Raw genomic sequence first — 24,378 nt, 5'->3', positions numbered from 1 at the left:
TTTAGCCTTCCTTTTTTATTTCATAACAAACTCTGAGTTATATTTAGATCACGCTGGAACAGGCTGCTACTGAGGGTGGCAATAACAGGCAAAGTGAGATGAATGCCTCTGCAGCGTGGTTAAATGTGCTCATGGTTGCTTGACCCATCTTCAGGTTTAATTTGTTTTTGAGAGGTACTTTGTATTATGGCCAATTAGACATTGGGCTGCATTTATCTTTTTTTATGCTTTCAGGATACATTTCAATGAGTTTTAATGTACTTTTACTCTATATTTAATACACCCTAATGCTGTGAACGTCTCCAGGGGTCTCGAGGTAGCAGTCAGGAACTGGTCTGCAGAGTTAAGGTGCAGCCTTTGATAAATGGCATCATTTTCTTTCTGGAAAAGACGCAGTGAAATTTAGGAAATCACGGATAAAACAGGATACTGAAGCTCAATTAGGTTGCACAAAAAACTCCCGTCAAACAAATTGGAGACCAGAACAAAGTACCACAGTAAGACTGGGGAATACTTGGCAACTAACACATTAAGACATTTACACATTCGAGCCCTCTGCAGCACACTCGAGTGCAAGAACGAGCATGCCTGTCGAATGTGCCGCTGCCTATTAAATATTCAAATTGTTATTTCCCTTTCTGTCTTCCAGCTTCATGTACGGGGAGCTCACGGACAAGGACACGACGGAAAAAGTGCGACTAACGTTCGAGAATTATGAGATGAACTCGTTTGAAATACTGATGTACAAGAAGAACAGTAAGTAGCGGCGCCATATGTGAGGGAAAGAGAAAAATGTGAAGTTTCCACTCTCTTGTCATGCAAATGTATTCAGAGCTCCTGTAACATAAAGTTGAGTTCAAAGGCAGCCTAGAACATTTCTACCTCTGTAGAAATGTGCTAATTGGTTGAGAGCCAGACCAGAGAAACCTTCCCCCCAGAAAAAAATGTGGTGATGTGTTTGTTTCCACTCGCAGGTGTAACCTCCCTCTGCTTGGAAAACACGGAAAGTTTTGAAAGTCCAGAACATTTCAGTTCACACTTTCTGCTCTATTTGCACCCAGTGTCATTCCCTCTAAAATAAGCTGCAGCTGAATATGTGTGTCGTTCTTTTTATACTTTCAGGGACGCCTGTTTGGTTTTTTGTGAAGATTGCTCCTATACGAAATGAGCAAGAGAAGGTGGTCCTGTTTCTTTGCACGTTCAGTGACATCACAGCCTTTAAACAACCCATCGAAGACGATTCGTCCAAAGGTTAGTCGACGAATTTAATTTGTTCAACTTCATGTTTTCAAATAGGATGTAGTTCTTCAGCTGCCAACGAAAGTTCATTCAGACATCGCAGTCTCTAAAATCTCCCTTTCATTGTCTTGGGTGGCGTCCAAACAGTGTCTCCTGTGTGTCATCTGTCAGTTGGCACCTGGTCATAGTGACTGTTACTTGCAATGCTAGCAGAGGCCATACAAAGACAGTATGCCACCTCACACACGAGTGAGCTAGGGCCCTGACACACCAAGCCAGAGTCCTGTACGGGTCCATTTCTGAAAACCTGCACCAGCCCATACCCATAAAGCTCAGTACCAGAACCGACCCGTTACCCGACATTATGTCTAAGTCAAAGCCCCGCAACCCGACCCACACCTGTGATTAAATACACTCAGGCTACAGTCACTCACTTTAAGCTGGGTTCTCCGTTCTTGAATTCCAGCGGAGGAGACGTCTCTTTCACTGGTTGCATGTGATGCCGAGATAGCGAAAACATTCCCCGCAGTCACTGTCAGGTTAGGAAACATTTTAGCTCCTACCACCACCATAAAACCGTAAAAGGATGCCCATCGAGTGTCTTGAACTCGATGTAGGCTGCCACCTCTTCCTCCGGCTACAGATTTTCAACTCTGGGGTCCTCCACGTCGGTTACAAATGTGACGACAGGGTCAAAGGTTCAACTCGTGTCATTGACTTTCAGAATAAAAGGAATTGCGGCTTGATAATGGTGATTTGGATGTCTAAATATGACACGCATACTGCACATCTTTCTCCTTTGTTTCATTCTGAGAAATAAAAGATATATTTTTATTCTCACCTGCTGCCCACCCACATGTCGTTCAGTTTTATCAGTTTTATCCGTATTTATACATATTTGAACCCGTCTTAACACGTTTTTGAGGGGTACCTCAAATTCAAACTCAAGCTGATGGTCGGCCGTTGGTCACTGTCCAGCCGTTGCCCTAGTTTCGGCAGTGTTTCCCACACCATTGGCCCTCATTGTCTCTTGTCTGCTTTTTCAGCTGAAAATGAAATCACTGTGGCAGTTGAGTTCAGTGCACAATAAGAGAAATGGATGTAAGGAAATTAAACAGCTCAAGTCATGAGGAAGTGTCCTATTGATCTTCCGGTTTCCCTTTACGAATAATGAATACAGACCACCGCTGCCTGCGTCCATGAAGAGTTATTTTCTCTCACACAGGTGCAGAATGTGCAAGCTAGTTGGCTGTTGGCTGTAGTCTTTGTGGTGTGTTCGGGTGCAAATTTTTGGCCGAGACACAGGTGACAATCGGCCTTCGTCATGTGCTGGGCCTTTAAAAAGCAGTTTGTGACATAAACACCGCCTATCCTCTCTGGCGGACCAACCGCTGCTGGGTGATGGAAAATGCATCACTAACTGTGTGCCGCCTTTAATTTTTCCCGAGAATGTCACCGCAGATGCTGAGTTCATGCTGCTTTCATCAGTGGGCCATAGGCTCTGTTTCCAATGTGTGATTTAAGACATTACATTAAGAGTGATTTAAAAAAGGAAAGATGTATTTACTTTCATACTTCAAATGGCCCAATAAGATCCTTTTTCTCTCCACACTGTGTGGCAGACATGTGTTACCTAAAACTTTTCACACAGAGATGTAAAAATGAGAGCGGCAGAGGTAACATTAGCTCGCCAGCGATCACCATCCAACCCTGCGTATTGTGCATCTGCTCTGGCAAACACCCACTCAGTCAAATACGCACCCCATCATGATGGTTATCAGCACACAACACAAAAATATGACTCACTGGACCGTGTAACCGCTGAAGACAGCCAAAATAGAACATGAATTGGTGCAAGTGAGCGACTACAAACAAGCCGTAGTGGGGAAAAAAACAGGATGTGGATATGGAGTGAAACTGAGATTGTAGTTCGGCATCAACAGGTAGCGCTCTGCTGTGAAGGCTGTTGCATCAGGAAATACTTAAGCTGCAGCTCTCTGTCTTACACGGGACATGGCCTGCAGGCAACAAAAGCAAGCATGAGTTTGTGCTGCCGGAGTAGAGAGGAGAGAGTGGAGAGAGAAGCAGCAGCACACATAAGCAAAGTTAGGATTGTCTTACTGTCATCATGACTGCAATCACTCTCTGACTTCATCCAAAGACTTTAAACCTACAGTAACAGATTTAGTGGCCACTTGAAACAGTGGAGTCCAGCTATAAAGACAAAATTGACATATTATCTCTGTTTGATTTGGTATGGTGAACTTTCAGTAGCCTTTTTACACAACCGGCAGAGACAGAGTGAATGTGAGTCCAACATCCAGTTTAATTTCAGCTCTGTTTTTAGTCTCAACCAACTCTCGAGCGAAAACCTGGGTAGTCGCTAACTTTGTTTGTCCCAGTAGATAATGTAAAGCATTTTTTAGGGATTTTGTTCTGCAGAAAACAGCTGCGTGCTGCAGCCAAAAACAATGAGAGCAGTGAGAGTGAACTAAAACACTGAAGCTGTGTCCCAGAAAACAAAAACCTCATCTTAAAGATGCCATAAAGCTCTCAGATGCTCAAGGGAAACTGCTTTAAATAGTTTAAAGTAACCTGTGAAAGGAATAACCGTCGTCGAACCTCTGGTTCTGCTGCATTGATTTTAATCCTTTTTTCAAACTATCAATGACAATATTTTCCCAGCTGGACACCTTTATCGTTAAATGTTGATATTTGGTTAATTTAGGTTGGGACATTTGGGTGACCAAAATTCAATGTCAGGGTGTCTAATGCCAATGTCAGTTTAATGTAGAATACTGACAACAGATGATGTTGATCCTCTGTTGGTTTTTTGTTGCGGTAAGTAACAAAATCCAACTTCCTCTCATGCCAGTGCCATCTTGATGTAGAGTGGCAGCGTGTAGTTGTGAGATATGATGAACAAAACCCAACATCTGCAAAACGTCATAATGTTAATGTTCACACAACGTGAAATTCTAACGTTAGACATTTAAAATGTCATTATCCGGGTTTTCATTACAACAAAAATTATAACATGTTCTCACTCCCAACTCGTCAAATATCACTGTTTGTCAGTGGACTTTCACATCTACATTATGACGCTCTAGGTATCCTGGTTGTGTCTGTTGTCAAATTACGCCTGTTACATGCATTGTGTCTCTTAAGAAGAAGGAAAAAGGTATACTTCATTACTTGTGTCATTACTTCATTCATCACTGAGGGGAAATTCAATTTTTTCACCCTGTTGTTATTTACACACAGGCCCAAAATGCGCACACAAGCACAAATTAGACCTATACATGCATTACATGGAGAGATGCCAGAGCGAGGTGGCTGCCCCGAGCAGTAGGAGGTTCCGTGCCTTGCTCAAGGGCACATGGACAGTGCCCAGGGGGCAAACTGGCACCTCTCCAGCCACCAGTCCATGCTCCATGCTTGGTCCGGACGGGGATTTGAAATGCTGGCTGTCCAGTTCCTAAACCAAGTCCCCATGGACTGAGCTAGTGCCGCCCAGTACACTTCCATTTTCACAGGAAATGTACAGTTTCTGCTCGTTAGATGCAAACAGTCTTTTTTCTAAATAAACTCATGTCAGAAAAACAACTTGTGTTTATGTTTATTTCTGTGTGGAACAAAAGTGCGTGGTTAGGTTTAGACAAAAAAACATCATGGTTTAGCTCAACATTCATTCAGGAAATCACTGACCAAGCAGCGATATTTGACGAACTCGGAATAAGGACGGGCTTATCCAATGAAGAGTCCAATGTTTTTCCGAGGACATATTGAAGTCAGGGGCCAGCTAGGACAGGGGTGCAATGCTAAATTAGTTGAGTGCATTTTTATTTGGATGATTCGCTAACAATTGTAATTCTTTATGGATCAGGAGAAAATAATTTCAAGTTCTTGAAACCGCCAGAAAGATGGATTTAATTCAGCAGGAAGATGAGTGTAAGAGCTCCATACAAACACAAAAAGTTATGTCGTAGAACAGAAACAAGGATATAAAACCTACATTTTCACAGCCCTGCAACCCAAACATGTTCTTGTTAATAGTGCTCTACAAATACAAGTAATTAACACAGTTAAACTCATTAGTTACAATCTTTAAAGTATTTTTTCTTAGCACCCTTAGCAATTGTTTAATCCTAGAAACTGTATTTTTAGGACCCTGACTCTGAGTCTTTTCACAGCTCCCACAAACTCTGAAAACATGCAGTGGCCCCAGGAATTGACGCAGCAGCAGAACACATATTGAAAATCATTATGTAAAAGTTTGTGCATACTGTATGTGTTTCTGATCCGCAGGCTGGGGAAAGTTTGCCCGACTGACTCGAGCTCTGACGAGCAGTAGAGGAGTCTTACAACAGCTGCAGCCCACAGTTCACAAAGGAGAGAATGTCCACAAGCACTCCCGCTTAGCTGAGGTACGAAGGATGCACGTCATGTTTATTTCTGTTGTTGATTTGGTAAAAATAATTACTGTTTACTTTGGAGAACAAACTTTGGACACTGAGAAAATGTGAGTCTTTTAGATCGGGTCAACTTCTAAGACTTACGCAGCGTTTCTTCTGAGCAGGTGAGCTGTCGTCACAGTCAGAACGACATGATTTAAGCCGCAGTATTTTTGGCCTCCTGCTGCGTTTGTTTCTTTATGTTTCTGTCTGCCGAGTTTACCTGACTCACTGTTTCTCGGCAGGTCCTGCAGCTCGGCTCAGATATCCTACCTCAGTACAAACAGGAGACCCCCAAAACCCCTCCCCACATCATCCTGCACTACTGCCTCTTCAAGACCACGTGGGACTGGGTCATCCTCATCCTCACCTTCTACACCGCCATCATGGTGCCCTACAACGTCTCCTTCAAGACCAAGCAGAACAACGTGACATGGCTGGTGGTGGACAGCATCGTGGACGTCATCTTCCTGGTGGACATCGTTTTAAACTTCCACACCACCTTCGTCGGACCCGCCGGCGAGGTCATCTCAGACCCCAAGCTGATCCGTATGAACTACCTGAAGACCTGGTTCGTTATCGACCTGCTGTCCTGCCTGCCGTATGACGTCATCAACGCCTTCGAGAATGTAGATGAGGTGAGTGCGGCGGTTCTGTTAATCCTTTAGTCACATTTGAAGCCTTTGTGGCAAACATCCACTGGTTTTAGCTTCTCAGATGTGCGGATTGGCTGCTTCTCTTTGTGTTGGTGATTGTAAACCAGATATTTTTGGGTTTTGCACTGTTGATTGGACATAACAAGCAATTTCAATATATCACTGACAGGTATGGGGAATTGTGGCGGCCATCCTTCTGATATTTTATGCAGAATAATTGATGTGGGGTGGAAACAACGATTGGTTGATCAGATGCAAAAATAATCAGCAGCCATTTTATTCATTGATGAGTTGCTTAATTTAAGTTTAAGATAAAAGGACAAACATTGCCTGATTCCAGCCTCAGGATTTTCAGTTTTTCTTTGTCATATATCGTTGTAAATTTAATATCTTTGGGTTTTGGATTGCTCATCAAACAAAACAAGACATTTGAAGACGTCACCTTGGGCTCTGTGAACGTTTGATTGGCTTTTTTGGACATTTTACAGACTTAACAGTTAATTGATTAACAAAAAAACAACAATAACATGTAAATAGCTAGGTATGTATGTGAGTATGTGTATGTATGGAAGTGGGAATCACCAGAGGCCCCACAATACACTATTCTCACAGTACTTAAAAAGGAATACATCACCTGCAAAATGACTATTTGTATAGTAATTACTCACAGTGTGTAACACAGAATTTGTGAAGAAAACTTAGTTTGTCTTGCCCCAACAATGAAAGAAGAATCCAAAAAGGCAAATATTTGTCATAAACTACAGTAATGGGGGTCTGTGTATATCAAAACACCAAACATTTGTTTACTAACTCTCACACAGCTCATGCAGTATAATCCAAAACCCATTTAGGGGCTGTACATATGCACCATCTTTAACCACCTGGCAAAAGAGAGGTTTGGTGCTGGGTGCTACTCTTGTGCCTTTTCTGTGCCAGCTTTCAAGAGCGTGTTTGCTAAGCAACCTCGACAAGCACGGTATCATAGCCCGTTTACCTGAAATCCTGAGTGCAGAGCTGGGGCCCGTTTCACAAAGCAGGTTTAGTGAAAACTCTGAATCTGTTAACCCTGAAATGAGGGAAACTCTGGGTTTTCCGTTTCAGAAAGGGAGGTAACTTAAACCAGAGAAAGAGGAGTAACTCCAGCCCGTTTCAGAAAGAGAGGTAACTGAAGCTCGGTGTCAGTTACTATGGCAACTGACTCTGTGAACCTAACCTGGTCGGGAGCAGGTTTTCTTCAATGAACCTCGAGTTTCTAGCTGTCTCCTCCCTCTTACGCCACACACGCAGTTGTATGTCATCCGTCGTGACATAACCAACGTCACCAACCGTGGACGTGCACTTTCATCTACCCAGATTCTTTGTGTTGCTCTTCGGTTTTTTGCAAACAGGAGTTTTCTGTATAATACTGGAGATGCAGAAAATATCAGTAAGGCCACTGTCTGCAGAGCTGTGAGAAAAGTGTCCCTAGCTCTGAAACATCTATTAAACTCTTTTGTTGTGTTCCCTGGACATAAACCTGTGAGGGTCATCAAGGAGCAGTTCCACAGGATTGCAGGTGAATGATGTAGAAATCAGTTAAAATTTATGATTATAAATCATATTCAGTTAATGACATGGTGCTGCAACCTCAGACTGGGATTAGTCATTTTAATTTCTTTTAGGATTTCCCGGTGTGATAGGGTGCATTGATGGAACCCACATTCCCATCATTGCTCTTTCACAAAATTAAGGAGACTATGTGAATATGAAGTCCATTCACAGCATTAATGTGCACTGCAAAAACTCAAAATCATACCAAGAATATTTGTCTTATTTCTAGTCAAAATGTCTCATTTCTAGTCAAAACAAATCACACCTAAAAGTAATTTGTTTTTAGACCATTTTCACTTGAAAAATAATGAGGTGGGATTGCATCTAAGTGAACTAAATTTAAGCTTTAACACCATTCCACCTGTTTGCATCTGTAGCCTAATATTATTGTGATTGCATAAATGTATAAAATAAATTTAAACTTGACTCGAGCAGTAATTTTCTCCCACGCAGACTCTCAGCTGTGTTACTCTTCTTCCTGAAAACAGCTTCAAATGCGCTGTATGAGCGCATTAAAATATCCAACTCAAGAGGAGTAAAAAAATGCAGACCTTTTCTTGTAGCTTGTTGCCCTGGTGACTCGTGGTATCAGGGCTCCATTGATGGCGGCTTTTTAAAATCGTGGTGCATGCGCTTAACTCAGAGTGAACAAACTCTGTTTTGATTGAACCGATTGAAATCACCTGTTCTGAAACCCGTAACCCAGAGTTTCTCATCTCAGAGTTACTCAACTCAGAATTCAGGGTTAGGCTCAGAGTTTGTTGAACCTCCTTTCTGAAACGGACCCCTGATCTTCTGTTTATAAGTGTGTGGACCTATTGTCCGTGGGACAGATGTAAAGCTCTGGGTAGCCCTGCACTAACATGATCAACTACTTCTTCATATTTAACACAGACTGATATTTACAGAAGAAGGGAAAGATATCTGCCGGCTGTGATGTTCCAGAAGTTGAACTCTGTTAATCTCAAAGCGTAGCTGTCATGCTTTGAACAATAGGCACTTGGGAACGTGTGCACGCTGTGACTGCGTCGCTCTGGCATTACTCTGGCGTCACTCTGGGGTTTGAGCTGCCTTCTGCGCATCTACGTTAAAAACAATGACTTTGAGGGTGCAAAAAATGCGGCATGTGTACAGCCCCTGATGCAGCTGTAATTCCTGAACACAACACGGCCCCCATTTTCCTCTTCACAAATTCAGTGTAACACAGGATGATTGACTGATATACGTATAGTCATTTTGCAAGTGAAATATTCGTCACCATACAACATTTTTGTGATACACTGAGTATTGCAGTAACATAATTGCAATTTATTACCTATTTTCAGCTACCGATTATTTCCCGAAAGAAAAACTTTGTAAACATCTGTTTTATAGGATATATCTTCATATCTGTATATCATTCATTTTGATTGCAGAAAAAAATGTAACTCATGGTCTGAATGAGCAAATGATTTTATTAAGTAGTGTTTTAGAAATATTTCCAAACACAGAGTCAGACTCATTTGGTGAGTCACACTGTTACACACAGTCCAATTTTCCATTTCATGGGCTTCTTGATATGTAACAAGATAATTATTATAAATCATATAATCAGAAAATATGTATCATGTGACATAGCTTGGTGGAGGAGATGTTTTAATCCATAACTCAGATCACAGACCAACAAAGTAAAAATCATCTCTTTTAGTGGCCGTAATTTAATAACCTGAATCATTGTGCTGAAATCAAACATCAGAGAGGATTCTTGAGGATCGTTACCATAGAAACAGCACACAGTAAGCTAGCTGAACTAGCCGTCTCCATGCTGACAGATTGGAAAAGTTGACCTCGTGCCCTGTCCACTCAACTTTCTGCCATTAAATTGGGCTGGAGTTAAAATCCAAGAGGTGATCATTCCTGAGGTGACTGACAGGTTATGAGGTTTCCACGCAGGCACTCAGCCACATTTAACAACGCCGTGACAGTGCAGACCAAGCTCTGTTCACTGGTTGTTGTTTTGTGTAGTGACAGTGAGAAAAACGAGGTTGGAATGAGCAACATAATAATATGCTTGTTTGTGAATTCGTAAATGTTGGACCGTAATGAGGAGTGTCTGCTGGAGAGCTATCACAGGATCTTGAGATAATTGGCACGTTTTAATTGGGGAAGGAGCGTTACATTATTAAACTGAGGCGCTCCTCAGCGCTCTGCTGTGTCACTGATGCCCTAAAACCATTAACACCTAATGACAGCTGACAAAAGGACCAAGTCATGTGTGATTAAAGCTGAGGCATGTTGTGCTACCAGACGAGAAGTTTGAGTTGGTCGCAATTACACTTTTGCCATCTGCTTATATATGTGCATAAATGAGAGTGTATGCTGGTGTTGGAACTGAAAATGTTTCTCTTTGACCAGTTTTCTTTTGCAAAATGGAAGAAAAACAGGTTGTTCAGTTACGACATAATGTTGTATACCTTCATTGAGGGTGGAAAATAACTTTACAGAATGCCTACATGTGAAAATATTGCATGTGTTTGCTGATTGTTAAATCTCCAGCTGCATCTGATTGAAAATATCTTTTATGGTGCAACCACAGTTTTGAATCAGGTCCAAGTGTCCACACACACATTGATTAAATGGGGCCTCAGAGTCCTGCACTTGCCGGTTTTCATTCTAATAATGCATCATTGTGTGAGTGTCTGTGTGCGCCTGTGCGTCACGTTTCATGGTGTGTGTGTGTGTGTGTGTGTGTGTGTGTGTGTGTTATTGGGGCTGTGTAAAATGCTGTGAAAGCATTAAACAACGCGGTGCGTCACACAGCAAGCAGCACAGTGTATGTCGGCTCTCGGGGGCTGGCGGGTAGCAAACACAGTACAGGGTGATATGAAATGCTGGGGTAATGATTTAAAAATAGAGGCTTGTTGGTTGGCTGCGAGCTCTGAGTGTTATTTGCAGGTCCAGCATTTTGGCTGCTTTCTAGTCTTTCAGTGCTTCAGCATCCTAAACGCTGACAAGTTCAAGTGGCCGGAGCAGAAGCAGTCAGAGGTCAGCAGGAGGGGAAAACAACAAGCTTTGTGATTTAGAAGATAGGGCCACTGTTATTTGAGCTTTCTAAAAGAGCCACACCGTTGCTTTGAGAGACAAATTCCTTCATTATGCCGATGGCTATGTGTGAAATCTGAAATTAGTCAATTAATTTTTAAGCAGAAATGACACAAACTCTTTGGTTACAGCTTCACACACCTGACTATTTGCTGGTTTCCTTGATAGTAAGTTAAATATTTTAACATTTTGTTTTGTTGGACAAAACAAACAATTTAGGCTCAGGGGAATCATGTTGTGCATATTTTACCCTCTTTATTATTCTGCAAACCAAATGATTTGTTGATTTTTGGCGCCCTGTGGAATTTTCTTGTAAGCAAACAAAAGCTAAAACACAGTGTGTGTATCCTCCAGATAAAAAAAAAAAAAAAAAGTCATCATGAAACATTTGCAAAGCCTTTGGTGACGCATTGCTGCATATCTTGACGTGTCGATCAGTGGAATTGTGTGACAGCATTGGGGAGAATGTGTATCACCTCTGCTGCATGCACGCAAACAAAACGTGGACTCACTTTGGGTCAAAGAACAAGACAATAATGGGCTGATTAATCGATAATGACAATAATTGTTGGTTACAACCCTGGAAAATACCCCACAATGAAACTTAAATTGGTGTGTCCTACTAACATTTATTAACTTGTGAGCTAACTTGCATTATGCTTTGTGTAGGCAGGAAAATGTGGGGGATTTGGGCCATTTGGCACTCGACAGTATAAGAGAGTTCCCAGTATAGTAAATGAGTAGTAGATGGTGAATAAGTGCACAATTTGTCACAGCCACAGTGTTATTTATTTGTTTCAGTAGTATAAACAGCAGATTTTGTCTCTGAGGATGCTGCCAGAAATTGAAAGTAAAAATGGGGTGGTCATGGTCATGCCTGGTCCAACGGTGTGGCTCTTAAATGTGTTTTTAATAGTTTTTTGATGGCACAAAAAATGGCACAGGCACTATGGCACAGGAGATTAAAGGGGTAACTGTGGTATTTTTCAACCTGGCTGCTATGTAATCCCTGTGGGCAATTGAGCACCGCCAATTTCCGTCCACTAAACGTGCTTGTTTTCCCCACTGACAGGCTCAGATTGTGGGTTAGGGTTAGTGTTAGTGTCTCACAACATTATTAAAAGGATCCTTACAGAGATAGACCTTTTTGTTAAAGAGAAAAACCTTTTTGTTGAACTAGAAACAGCCCCAAGCTCTCTATCGTCATGTCCACCAGACTCCATTTGAATAAACCGTAATTTAATTATCCTTAAACACAATTAATTAAAAGTCAGCAGAAGCAAAATAAAACTCATCAAAGCCATCTTGGTTTGTCTTTCCTCTGTTCCAGCAATCAAGAACTCTGTTTTGGTTGAAATAAACCCCTAATTCACCCAGTTAGATGTGAAAATATGCTGGTTCTATACACACTGAAATGACTGTTTATTCAGATGGAGTCTGGTGGGTTTGGTGACAGTGATTTCAGGTCTGTTTCTGGTTGAACAAAAGCCCCGTTTCCACCAAGCAGTCAGGTTTGTTTTCAGTTCAGTTTTCTGTTTCCACTGTGACAAGTTGTGGATGGTACCAATGGAACCGTTTCATACCGTCCCCATGTTTGGTCCCCCCTCTGTTGGGGTACCTAGCACACAGATCTGGTACTAAAAGGTGGAGCTGTGAACACTGAGTTGTGTCTGGTTTTGAGGCTCATGTAACCACTGTTCATACTGTGGAGAGTTTTATTAGTAAACTGTAACTATAAAATGAAAGGATGTTTTGCTGCCTCTCACAGCAGCTGGAGTCTGAGAAAAAATAACTTCATTCACTGGGCCGACTGCCGGTGACTTTTAAGGTGGAACGTTACCTTGTAATGTTACTCAACGTGAATCAGTCAGCACACCTTAAAATTCACTGTGGCAACTTTGATCATCACTTTTGTTTTTATATGACACACACTTTCAGTAATGAGTGGATCTTCAAGCGTTTAAAAATACATATACATTTTGACCGGATTATTCAAGCTCCATATATTCTAATCCTCACTTGGAGGAAAAAAAAGTGTCATGGAGTGTTGTTCCTGTGGGCTACGGCAACACTAAACCCCTGAGCTTGCCTGAGAAGGACTAAATGCACAAACTCACTATGCTTAAATATGGAGAGAGACTCTCACTGCAGCCTGTTCTATTTTGTTCTGAAAATGTCAGCGTGCAGCCTCGTTCTGTGGACGATAAACGAGGTGCAGATTGATAAAGGAGGAAAGGGCTGGACGGAGCAGTGAATGACAACAACCCCGCCCACTTTTAAGAGGACTGTTTGTGGTGGAAACACTTAGCGGACCTAGGGTTAGAAGGGTTACAGTTGGTTCCTAAGGTACCATACCGGAAGTGTTGGGTTTGGTTTCAACTAAAAGGTCTATCTTTGTAGGGATTCTTTCCATAATGTCAGACACTCATAATAACAATCTGAGCCTGTCAGTGGCAAAAACAAGCACTTTTAGTGGTTGTACATTCATGTTGCTCAGTTGCCCACAGGGATTACATTGCAGCCTGTTATGCTGTTGCTGGCTGCAGAGGTCTCGCTCAGCACAGGGCCACTTAACTGTTGTTCCTATTACTCACCTAGACACATGAACATGGGGGAATAGGGTCCAGGTTTGAAAATACAGAAGTTCCCCTTTAAGCTGTAAGTCAGGCTTTGTCTGCTGAAGAGATTGTTTGGTTTTGGGCTTATTTTGTAGATAGGTTGGTGAAAAAGATTAGATGCTTTTCTCAGTTTTATATAATTATACATTGCATATAATGTGATTTTGGACTGAAACAAGTTTGCTGGTGTCACCTTGGACTCGTGGATTTTATAGAAACTGAAAAAAGAATCAGCAATAGTAAAACTAGTTTAGTTGCAGCCCTACACTTCAGAGTACAGCTTCTTATTTTATACTGACCGTGAGGTTCAAGTGTACATTTACCCTATGATAGGGTTATGGACTCATTGGCTGTGAACCAACATGAGAGCTATGACCATCCACTTCCAGGATCATCTTCCACTGCGTCCCTGCAACAACTCAGTGACTCCAATTTGCTCCAAATTGCTTTGAGGCAATCCATGGAAAGGGTAAATGAAGGCGGGTAAACAATGTTATTAAAGCGGGAGCTGAAACATCTTGCTGCTGCTGCTACAGACCTTAACGACTGACATGAATAACTTTGATGGCTGTTTTCCCCAACAGGTTTCCAAATAGGGAGGGGAAGATCATTAACGAGGAGCGGCTGTCAAAGTTGTTCTTGGCAATCTTAAAGCGCCGCCACCTCGGGACTGACTGAACCTCACAGTCATTGTTTCGTTTCGGTTTCTAATGACTGATAACCCAAAACAACAACACGTGACTCACTTCATATTGCTGCTGCTGCTGCAAAAAAAAAGCTGTTTAAAAAGTTGCATGCTTTGGTCATACTGCACGTAAGGTTTTATGTTTCTTTTCATTTTAAGCCTTTATTGAATATTGGTTTTCTCATGTGTTTATTCACCGCTTACGACTGATCAAGTGTCTTCTCTCTTACTTGTGCTTCATTTTTGTTTTTCTTCTTTTTCATCCGTTCTGTCTGCATGCCCCTCCCCCCTCCCCTCCCTCTTCTGCCTGTATTCATGCATGGGACGTGATGGGAAGAATTGGAACCACCGAGCTGTCACTCAAGTAGGCTTCAGTTTGATTAGAATATGATTATGAACAGTTTTGTGTTTTATTTTTTACTTGCAGAACACACACGCACACTTGACAAACACGTTGTATTAACTCTCCATCAGGCACATTTCCTGTGACATTTATTCTTGCACCAACATTTCGGCTGCGGTGCCTGATGAGAGTACGACAACAGACGCATCAACGCATGAATTAAATGTCACAGAAAGCAAGTTAACTTGTGTTTTTTCTTTCCTGCTGAAGCTTTTTATTGCCAGGAGATAATATCTATCACATTATGTTCTACAGTACAATTTGAAAATGAGCAACAGCATCATTAAAGCAGCATGAGAGCTGATTCAGTCCTCACGTCAGCAGTAACAAACATGTCAGTTGTGACAGATTGACTGCAGCAGTGTTAAAATATCCAAAATAAAAGTCATCCTGGCATTGAAAATACATTTGAACATTATTGTGCTGTGCATTAAAGAACCACCTCTTTCTTTTAGCCACCTTTAACAACATATTTTCTTTATTTTGGCCAAATTGAGAGAAATGAAATGGAAATGGAATATAATATAACAAGTTTTCTTTGGTGTAAAATCATCTGAAAATAAGAACTGTCGGGTTTTCGTTATGTCAGAATGAGACGTTTATATTTACATAGGGAGCGGGTCCTCATCGGCAGAGATCGACATCTACAGTGGCCCAGAACAGACAAACCAAACACTGGCTTCAGACAGTTCAGACAGTGCCATTCGCGTTTTCGCGTCCTCATGTCAGCCATCATAATTAGAAGCTCCTCTGCGACGAGCAGCGTTGGAAAAACACTGTTTTACTAACATGAAACTGCTGTATTCAGTGTTTTTGCAGGTTAAAATCACCAAGTCTGTTCATTTTGGAGAGGAAGAGACCTCAGCAGATAATTCGGCTCATGGTAAAAACCTCCTGAACAATGAACACCAAAGGAATCCTAACTGGGGGGAAGTTCAGCTGGTTGCAATCTGCCATCCTCACTGCTAGACACCGCTAATGGCCAAAATACACGGGGCCGGACACAGCGTGTCAACTTTTAAGCTGCTACACAGGCTTCGTCCCCGCAGCGTGTGGTTGCTGCCTGCTTCACTGTGTGTGTATTGAGTTTTGCCAAGCAATAATGCAGTTGATTATGGAGGGTTTGGAAGCATATAGATTATGTTAACTGGTACTGAATTAATTAACTGGATCACTTAAACGATAGGGTGCATCGATTTGATTGATTTATTTTAATGAGAAATGTAAAAACACACACAGAGGGTTGCTCTGCATCGCCTTTAGTACAATGAGGTATTAGTTTTTAGCCTTTTGAAACCGATTGCGCTTATTTTTTTTTAAAGTTATATGTAGTTTTTACTTGTTGAAGGGCCGTGGAGCCACGCGTAGATGGGGAAAAATAGCATGTGCAAGTGTAGCTTCCACGGTCAGTGTAGCACCTTCAGTTGATCATAATGGTTGTGGTCTGCTGCAGGTGTTACACCCCTGTAGGGGGAGAAAGAAAGAAATGAAGCGGACATAATGTGGTTGGCTTCAAGTCCAAAGTGTAATGAACGAGCCGAGAGCTATAGATTTAAAAATATGCACTGAATGTAAAACAATTAATAACAATTTGAAAATGCAAGCTAATTTAATTCCTTTAATATGTTAAAAAAAAATGTGTCGAAAAATAATTTGTAATACTCCTTTATTTCTGGAAGTAGAATAATCAGTTGATATCTGTAATTCATTGCTTTGGTGTAGAGATGTTTTGATTGCATAGCACTTCCGGGTGTTGCTCGCGGCTGGTTCATTACATTTTGGACTCAAAGCCAGCAACATCGTGACTGCTTCATTTCTTTCTCTCTCCCCTCATAGGGGTCTAACACGGGCATGCCACAGCTGACATGTCACGCTACGTCCATGTTCCATGTATTTTTGCTATTAATCTCCCTAAATCTGACACACTGTTCCTTTGATATTTGATATTGGGGTGTACATTGAGTTATGAAACATAAAATAGTTGCCACAAATCCTCACACAATGACAGGTTTAAAATTCCTGCACACTTTAATCACTAAACTAAATAAATTTTACCCAATAAAAGGTGTAAATAGAGCACATGTACGTAAACAAGTATTCAAAGTTGTGCAGGATTTCTTGGTTCTTTCATAAACTTAAAATAGTAAAAGGTTACTAATAGCATCTGACAGACTAACTGCTGTTTAATTGCAAATTTTATTATGGCTGAAAGGTGTTTTTAAACATGGATATATCTCTTTTACAAAATTATAATTGTCTGAAAACTGCAACACTTATTTCTACAGTGACTTGATAATAAATTAAAAGTGCGTAGGAAAAAGAAGGCATTAAACTAATATTAGGGAACAAAGTTTGTGGGAGTTTACTGCCTTCATCTGTAGAAAAGATAATGGTACTTATTACATAATAACGGGTAATTAGACTACTTTTTTTTTAACACAAAATGACTCTTATCTTTAATTTCCTTTATTTGCTTTGTTGCTGCGAGTGATGAGAAGTCGAAGCCGCTGTTATGTCTGTGAAAGCCAGGAGTAGATTAACTTAGTTTAGAAGTAAAAATGGTTTAATTTGCACACAAACAAATGTAAAAACAACAATTTGTGATATGGGTCAATGTAGCAGGTCTCAGTGTCATGGTGAGTTCCCCCAGCCCAAACACGTTCTTTTATTCTGATGACTGCGCACAAACACCTTCAACATAAATACCCAGCTTCTTCACCATGTGCCTCTGGTTGCTCGGCTTCTCATTGTCCAGCTGCTCCAAATTCCCGACACAGTTCGGCTAACAATATCTCCAGTCGTACAGCAAACAAAATCTGAGTGTGTCTCTGGCGTGTGGCGGTCCTCCGAGGTCCAGCACGCCGCTGCATTTAAAGGGAGACTATGATTAAACAACGAGCACCAGCTGCGCCAATAAGCTCACCTGACACTGCTCTCCTGAGCCGTCCCCACACCTCTCCCTCCTGCAGCTGAACGCCAACCGTGCTCACCTCCACAGTTAATTAATGAGGTTTAGAGGTGTTGGTGGGTGTGTTTTTGAACTTATGGAGCCAGACAGTTACCCCCTGCCCACGTCCTCAGACTAAGGAGGCTTCACATCAGGGATTTTGGCCTGAGTACACTTGACCCCAAAGTCCAGCTCAGTTTAATTAGTGGGAACACTGACAGTACAAAAACAGTACAAAAGACTCTCACATCCCAGTGTCCAATAGAGTGGGTGCTGGACCAAAGAAATGTCTGTCAAGGTAAAAAAAACATAAGTCTGCACACCAAGAAGCTCCCGTTTATAAGGATTTTAACGCAGAGTTGATGTTTCAAGCCACACGTTTCTTCCTCCGACTTCTGGTACATGACGGAAAGTCACCAGTGTGTTTTTTCTTCATGTTCCTTTATTTCTATGTGTGGTTTACCTTTAGCTGGATTTGGACATGTTCCTCTGCCTGTTGCTGCTCTCTCTCTCTCTCTCTCCTTGTCCGCTCTTCAATTTCAATGAGCTCTGCGTCTGTGTACGTCCGTGTACTCCGTGTTCAAAAAAATATGGGTGGTCATCAAATTCAAATGGCTCATCCAGATCCAGATCCATCGGGTAAAAATTCAGCCATGACTACTCCAAACAGAGTATCTCCTCACGTTTGTAAGCTCACTCCAGTGGTAACTTCCTGCAACAACTCAAATTTCGCAAGACGTGAGTTTTCAGAGCCAGACTTTTGACTTCCCACAACAAACAAGTCCGAATTTTTACCCGATTTTGACCAACTGGATAGATCAGTAGGCAGGTCAGCCCTAGCTTCGTACTGGAGAAATGTCAGATATTGAACATCCTATCACTCATTTAGACAAAAGTAGATCGGATAATAGGGCCCAGGTTAAAAAAAACATTAGTTCCCCTTTAAATCCACTGACAGGTGAAGTGAATAACTACCACCTGACATGTTCAACCCACAGTACTCCCCAATGGCAGTGGCCCTCCAGCAGAATAATGCCCCACGCCACACTACAAAAACTGTTTAGAAATGACCTGTGGAGCGTGACAAAGGGCTCAAGGTGTTGACCTGGCTTCCAGGCGGGTGCTACTTGGTGTGCAGACTTATTTGTTGTTTACCTTAACACTGACAGTACCCCATACCTGACCAGAGTACTCCAATCCCTGCCGAGTCCACTTGAAAAAGTGGTCTTGAGTACAGTTCATGTGTGCTCCGGCACAGTATCAGGTGTGAACACCAACTGTTCAAAAACATGGAAGTGGAGTGCTGTTTATCACAGCTACAAGGAATTTTTAACCAGTTAAGAAGCAGTCTAGATCCGACTTCACAGCCACAGTCGACCTACACTCGGAGCTCCACTTGGAGGCAGAGAACTCTGCACCCGACAGCAGAGCTTCGCCTTGCTGCTCCGCCTGCTGATAACGGTCTCCAGGGCAGCAGTGTCTGTGTCAGTGGCACCTTTTTCTACATCATACCACAACAACATGTCACATACATGATGCCGCAAGTGTACTCGGGTACAGAACAATACTGCTAATGTGAACGCTGACTAGTGGGGGAGTAGAGAAGGGGGGCAATCACCATACGAATCAGTCGTACTTATATGAAAACGCCCTAAGCTAACAGTCTCAGCAGGAGGGCGAATAGTTTGATTCCAGCCCAGTTAGCCTAATTTAGCACAAATCAGCTAGCATGTAATTTCCTGTCTCTTTTTTAATTTCTGTTTGTGTCCAAATTAAACAAATAAAATACACTGTGTTAACTGATGAGCTTTAGAGATGCTGTAGGGTGTATTTTTAAACCACCTGCTGGCTCTAACTTCATATTTGGAGTACAGACATCTCATCTAACTCCCTGTAATATTTCCCAAAATGTAAAGTCTCTTTTAAATCTATTCAGTGACAAACTTTTCTCTCAACTTGTGTTTGCAGAGTTTGCAACAGAACTCAAAACACGACCGCATCGATAATTGAATTGTGTTCGAGCTCAGGTCTGTAAAGTGATTTCAGAGGAGCTGAGGTGTCTGACAGGCAGCAAGATCGGATCAAGTGACAGCGAGCGCTGCAGTTGTACTCGCATTGCAGACCACAGCACATTAGCAAATCAATACCACTGCCAGCACACTCAGACACACACACACACAGAGCGCATACCAGCAGCAAACTGATGGGACTGCAATTGTCTGTTTGAGTGGGTGTTTCAATATAAGCTGAGTAGACATTTAGCAGCTGGTTATGTAACTGCTCCACGTTTTACAATTTCATCACACAGGAATGTTTTTAAAATCCACTCGGCATATGTTCACACTCTGAATCTTGTGTTTTTCCTCCTTATTCTCTGTTTGCTGTTGTCTTCATATCATATTTACTCTAGGTTCAAACACTTTCATAGTGATCCTTTAAAGTGCTTGGATGTTTTTTTTTTATTTAATATCTGACGTGGAAGACCCTGAGCAAACACAGGAGTACATCACTTCATCATATTTTGTGTCCACAGTGGGTTTAATCGCTTCTTTTGTATGATAAAAAAAAGTGATTTATAGTGAATGCAGATTGAGGCAGATTATTTTTAATTAACAGTTGTCACGTTATAGAGAGGTTTAGATTCATTGCAGATAAATAAACAGAAACAAATACTGCACATCATATTTTGTGCACTGTGTATTAGATCTTGTGTTGTATTTCTTTACACAAACAGCTATCAAAGGTAATTTTATCCACTGCGCACTTTATTAATCCCAGTGGGAAATTACAGCGTTACAGCAGCCAAGTCACTCATGAATCACTAAGCAGAAGGAACATGAGGACACAACGAGGTAAATAGGAAAAGAGAGACTGATAAAAACATGCATAACTCAAAACTCAAATCTCAGAAAAGTAGGACAGTATTTTAAATAGACACAAAAATAATGCGTTGTTTCATCCACTCTATTTAGCATTTATAAACAGCATATAAGCACTTACCAAATGGTTTATAACTCACAATAATTATGTTGTTAGCAGATATAAGTTTTAATAATGTATTTGTCAGCAACTACAGCTCCTCCTATGACTACCAAAACAAAGAATCTGGTGTATGCACAGATACTAAATGAGTAAAACAAATCTGCAATTATATAAAATATGTCTTTACCGTAGACTTTATAAAAAAAATGGACATAGCGACTCTGACGTCACTCATTGGTTTGCAGACTCCAGTTTTGAAGCCTCAAGTTCGGCATTTTTCTCGTCACCACCTTGTGTTTTTGGAGCCAGAAGTGACCATAGTTGTGTCTTAATTCAGGGGCTGCAGCCTTCGAAGACCGATTGCGTCACATTGGCGCAACCAAAGCTGTCCCATTTCAAAGGCTCCTTCAAATGCAGCCAAGACATGCAGCCTTCTTTCCCAGAATTTAGAGCATGCAACGGATGAATCCTTCGTGGCCCAGTCTATCCCAAGATGCATACAGTTGTTAACTAGCTAACGGTTAACTGCTGTTAACATTATAATTAAAAAATAACTAAAAGCACACAGCTTAAACAATCTTAACTTAATAAGTTTAGCTGAAAACAGTCCTCTATTATCTTGAAATATATCAAACAGTGGTGTCTCCGGCTGTGAATCGTCTCCTGGAGTATTAAACTTAAAAAAAAAATATGTATAATAACAATCTCTGGGTCCACGATCAAGGCTAACTAACTTACTAGCTTACTCCTTCTTTCGTCAAGCGCAGCTGGTTGCCAGGTAGGAGAAACGCCAACAAGTTGGGGCAAGAACAACTAGTGATGCAACCAGGAAATCCTCTGCAGACCAGACCGTCTCATTTCAGTGCCCTTTTGGTTTAGATGATGCAGTCTTCAAAGAACGTGGCCAACATAGACCACAAAGGCCGCGTCCTTTTAAAGGCTGCAGCCCCTGAATTGAGACACAGCTCATGGGTGCGTTCCAAATCACATACTTTTTCTGTTTCCTTTTAGTATGTGCTGTCATCTGTCATTGTGACTTCTGATGCTGTCAGTCAGCTGTTATATGTTTGCAGCTTAGTCGATGTGACGTATCGTCCGCTGCGCAGAGGATTGTGGGTCAGAACGGCCGGAAAAGCATGCTGGCTGGCATACTGAAAAATCAGACCGAATGTAGTAGAACATCCTGGGATTTTTGGCACACTGCATTTGACATTCTAAGTATTGGGACATACTGAATCTTTTCCTGCATACTATATAGCATGGTAGTATGGATATTGGAATGCACAGCATGTTTGCCGTTGAGAGGGTGGATCTGACACATATGCTGTGTCTCAAATCGCGTACTTCTGTACTTACACTTAATATTTTGAGTGCATAAGTGCGTTCACACTGAGAAGTATGGAAAAATGCAGTGCACTATGAGTACCTGGATGGTGCACTCAAAATGGTCAAGAAGTTGAGTGTGGAACTATGGACACTTCTTGCTCTCAATGGTCGCTATCGTGGCTACATAGCAGAAGGGGAGGGACCACTTTTCAAACAGGAAATGGTGGCCGAGGACTGTGCGACCGTGAACATCGCTGCATTGTACAAATACATGTGTTTATTGCACTAAGCACCACTATGCTGTTGTCGGGTATAAGCCAGCTGTATGTTTATTGGGTTAATTTAGCAGTCTGTAATGATTTGGTACCACGAACGATAACGCGAATGCTAATGCTAGTTTGCTAACTAGCCAATTTGTGGTCGTCATTTCCGGTGAGTGCACAACGGCCGTGTTTGGTTTGAGACAACACTTACCTGTCGAAATTTGCGCAGTACACCAATGAATACATAGTGCACATGGTATACTACATAGAAGTACACTTACGGAAGTATGTGATTTGAGACACACCAATAGACTGTTACGAGGCCTCACAGGCAGCCTGTCACTCAAGCTGTCCCGCCATTCAACATGCGTAAGCCTTAATAAAATGTAAACGGGTGAGTTTTGTATAAAAATTCAATCCCGTATAGTTGTCTTGACGGAGGAAATTAGCTATAGAGACCAAAAACTTTTTTTCCCAACTCTTTTATTGGGGTTTTCAAAGTTAAACGGACAGTGGCAACAGAAAAAAAAACAAAAAAACAGTGAAAACAGAATGTCTGATACAAAAATATATAATATTTTCAACAAGTGAAAAATACTCTAAACGGTGAGTTGTCATACATGTAAAGAAGAAGACACGACTATGGCAAACAAATCTGCAAAATATAATTTTTTACAGATAAAATTTATTGTTCTATTTAACCCTCTGGACATGCCGCCAAATCACATGACCGATTTAAGATGACTTAGCAGCAAGATACTTCATAGGCCAAGTAAAACCAGACTTAGGATAAATAATTTACGCCATGCTTTTTCCTGAATATTGTCGTCATGTTTGGTGCGCGTTTGGTGCAGGAACAAACAGTAAAAACGGGCTATTCTAAGGAAATGCTTGCAAGCAAAAAAACGGCCAATTATACACTTGACCCCAAAGGATTAAAAAAGATTAATGATTAAAAAAAGAAAGCAAAAATTACTATTAAAAAAGAGGAGTGGGGACTGGGAGGATTTAGAAGGATGTCAGATGTTTTATGTCATTAAAGTAGGCTAGTTGGGGGAAGGTCAAGACCAAAATCAGTTTTTGTACCAGGCTGTAAACATGTTCATTTCAGCTTTAATGTCAGGCATTTGAACATAAGGGGTCTATGGGGATTAATTGGCTCAGCCAGCCTCAAGTGGCCAATAGAGGAACTGCAGCTTTTGGCATACACTACGTTGGCTTCATTATTCAGTCCCAGAGGTTGCTAATTTGTCTTACAGGAAAAGATATGAATACCAACAAGCACTATACATCAGTAAAACCTGTGAAAATGTCCTTATAGCTGTGTACAAGTAGATTATAGTGTTTTATAAGCCGTTTATTAATTAATCTAGTGTTGCCTAGTGTAGTCTAGTTAATGCTTAAAAATCTTAAAATCCTTCAGATGTTGGGTTTCATTCAACTTTAACTTAAATAAAATTGTTCAGTAAAAGTGTTGTCCCTGATGTCTGCCTCTCTGTCTGTCTCTCTCCCCTTTCACTCCTTCTTCAGGGGATCAGCAGTCTGTTCAGCTCACTGAAAGTAGTCCGGCTTCTCCGTCTGGGTCGGGTGGCCCGTAAACTGGATCACTACATTGAGTACGGGGCAGCTGTCCTGGTCCTGCTGGTGTGTGTTTTTGGACTGGCTGCTCACTGGCTGGCCTGCATTTGGTATGTTTATCTGCTGTTTCTTTCATACAGTTGTTAAAAAGGGAAAACAGACAAACATGTAGCATTTTAAGTAAGAGTTACCGCACATAAGTTACATAACACATTTTGATAGACTGCTGCCATCACTGTGACGCTCTTACAGCAGCGCCAATTAATATAATGAGGTCACTGATTAAGCTAATGAATGCATTAATTAGTAGTTTATTTTATGTCAACGTGCTTGTTTTCACGCATCAAAACGGTATGTTTTTTTTGTACCTTAAAGCCAGAAAGACTTGTAGTGGTTCAAGAGAATTTGTTTTTCTTCATTAATATGTAAATTTATGAAGCACAGGCCTCCGAAGTCTAATCAGATCATCTACTCTACAGGGGGCAAGTGTGGTGGAAGCACTGAGTTTCCATCATGTGTTGTGCTTGATTTATTATGTTTATGAGTATGTCTAAAC

The 24,378-nt window shown here is 41.4% G+C and overlaps 1 protein-coding gene across 2 annotated transcripts in view; it reads left to right on the top strand.

The window, feature by feature from the left end:
• kcnh1a (potassium voltage-gated channel, subfamily H (eag-related), member 1a) overlaps positions 1-24,378 on the top strand; it is a 75,189-nt gene that overhangs the window by 17,421 nt on the left and 33,390 nt on the right. For both annotated transcript variants that reach the window (XM_033612439.2, XM_033612438.2), the window contains 5 exons: positions 650-756; positions 1,123-1,251; positions 5,548-5,666; positions 5,939-6,331; positions 23,775-23,932. In XM_033612439.2, the coding sequence (XP_033468330.1) occupies positions 650-756; positions 1,123-1,251; positions 5,548-5,666; positions 5,939-6,331; positions 23,775-23,932 (906 nt within the window). The remainder of the gene's footprint in view (positions 1-649; positions 757-1,122; positions 1,252-5,547; positions 5,667-5,938; positions 6,332-23,774; positions 23,933-24,378) is intronic.

The sequence above is a fragment of the Epinephelus lanceolatus genome, chromosome 17 (assembly GCF_041903045.1).
Source record: "Epinephelus lanceolatus isolate andai-2023 chromosome 17, ASM4190304v1, whole genome shotgun sequence".
Taxonomy (NCBI): domain Eukaryota; kingdom Metazoa; phylum Chordata; class Actinopteri; order Perciformes; family Serranidae; genus Epinephelus; species Epinephelus lanceolatus.
The sequence above is the reverse complement of the archived record's forward strand: the minus strand, read 5'-3'. Positions and strand labels throughout refer to the sequence as shown.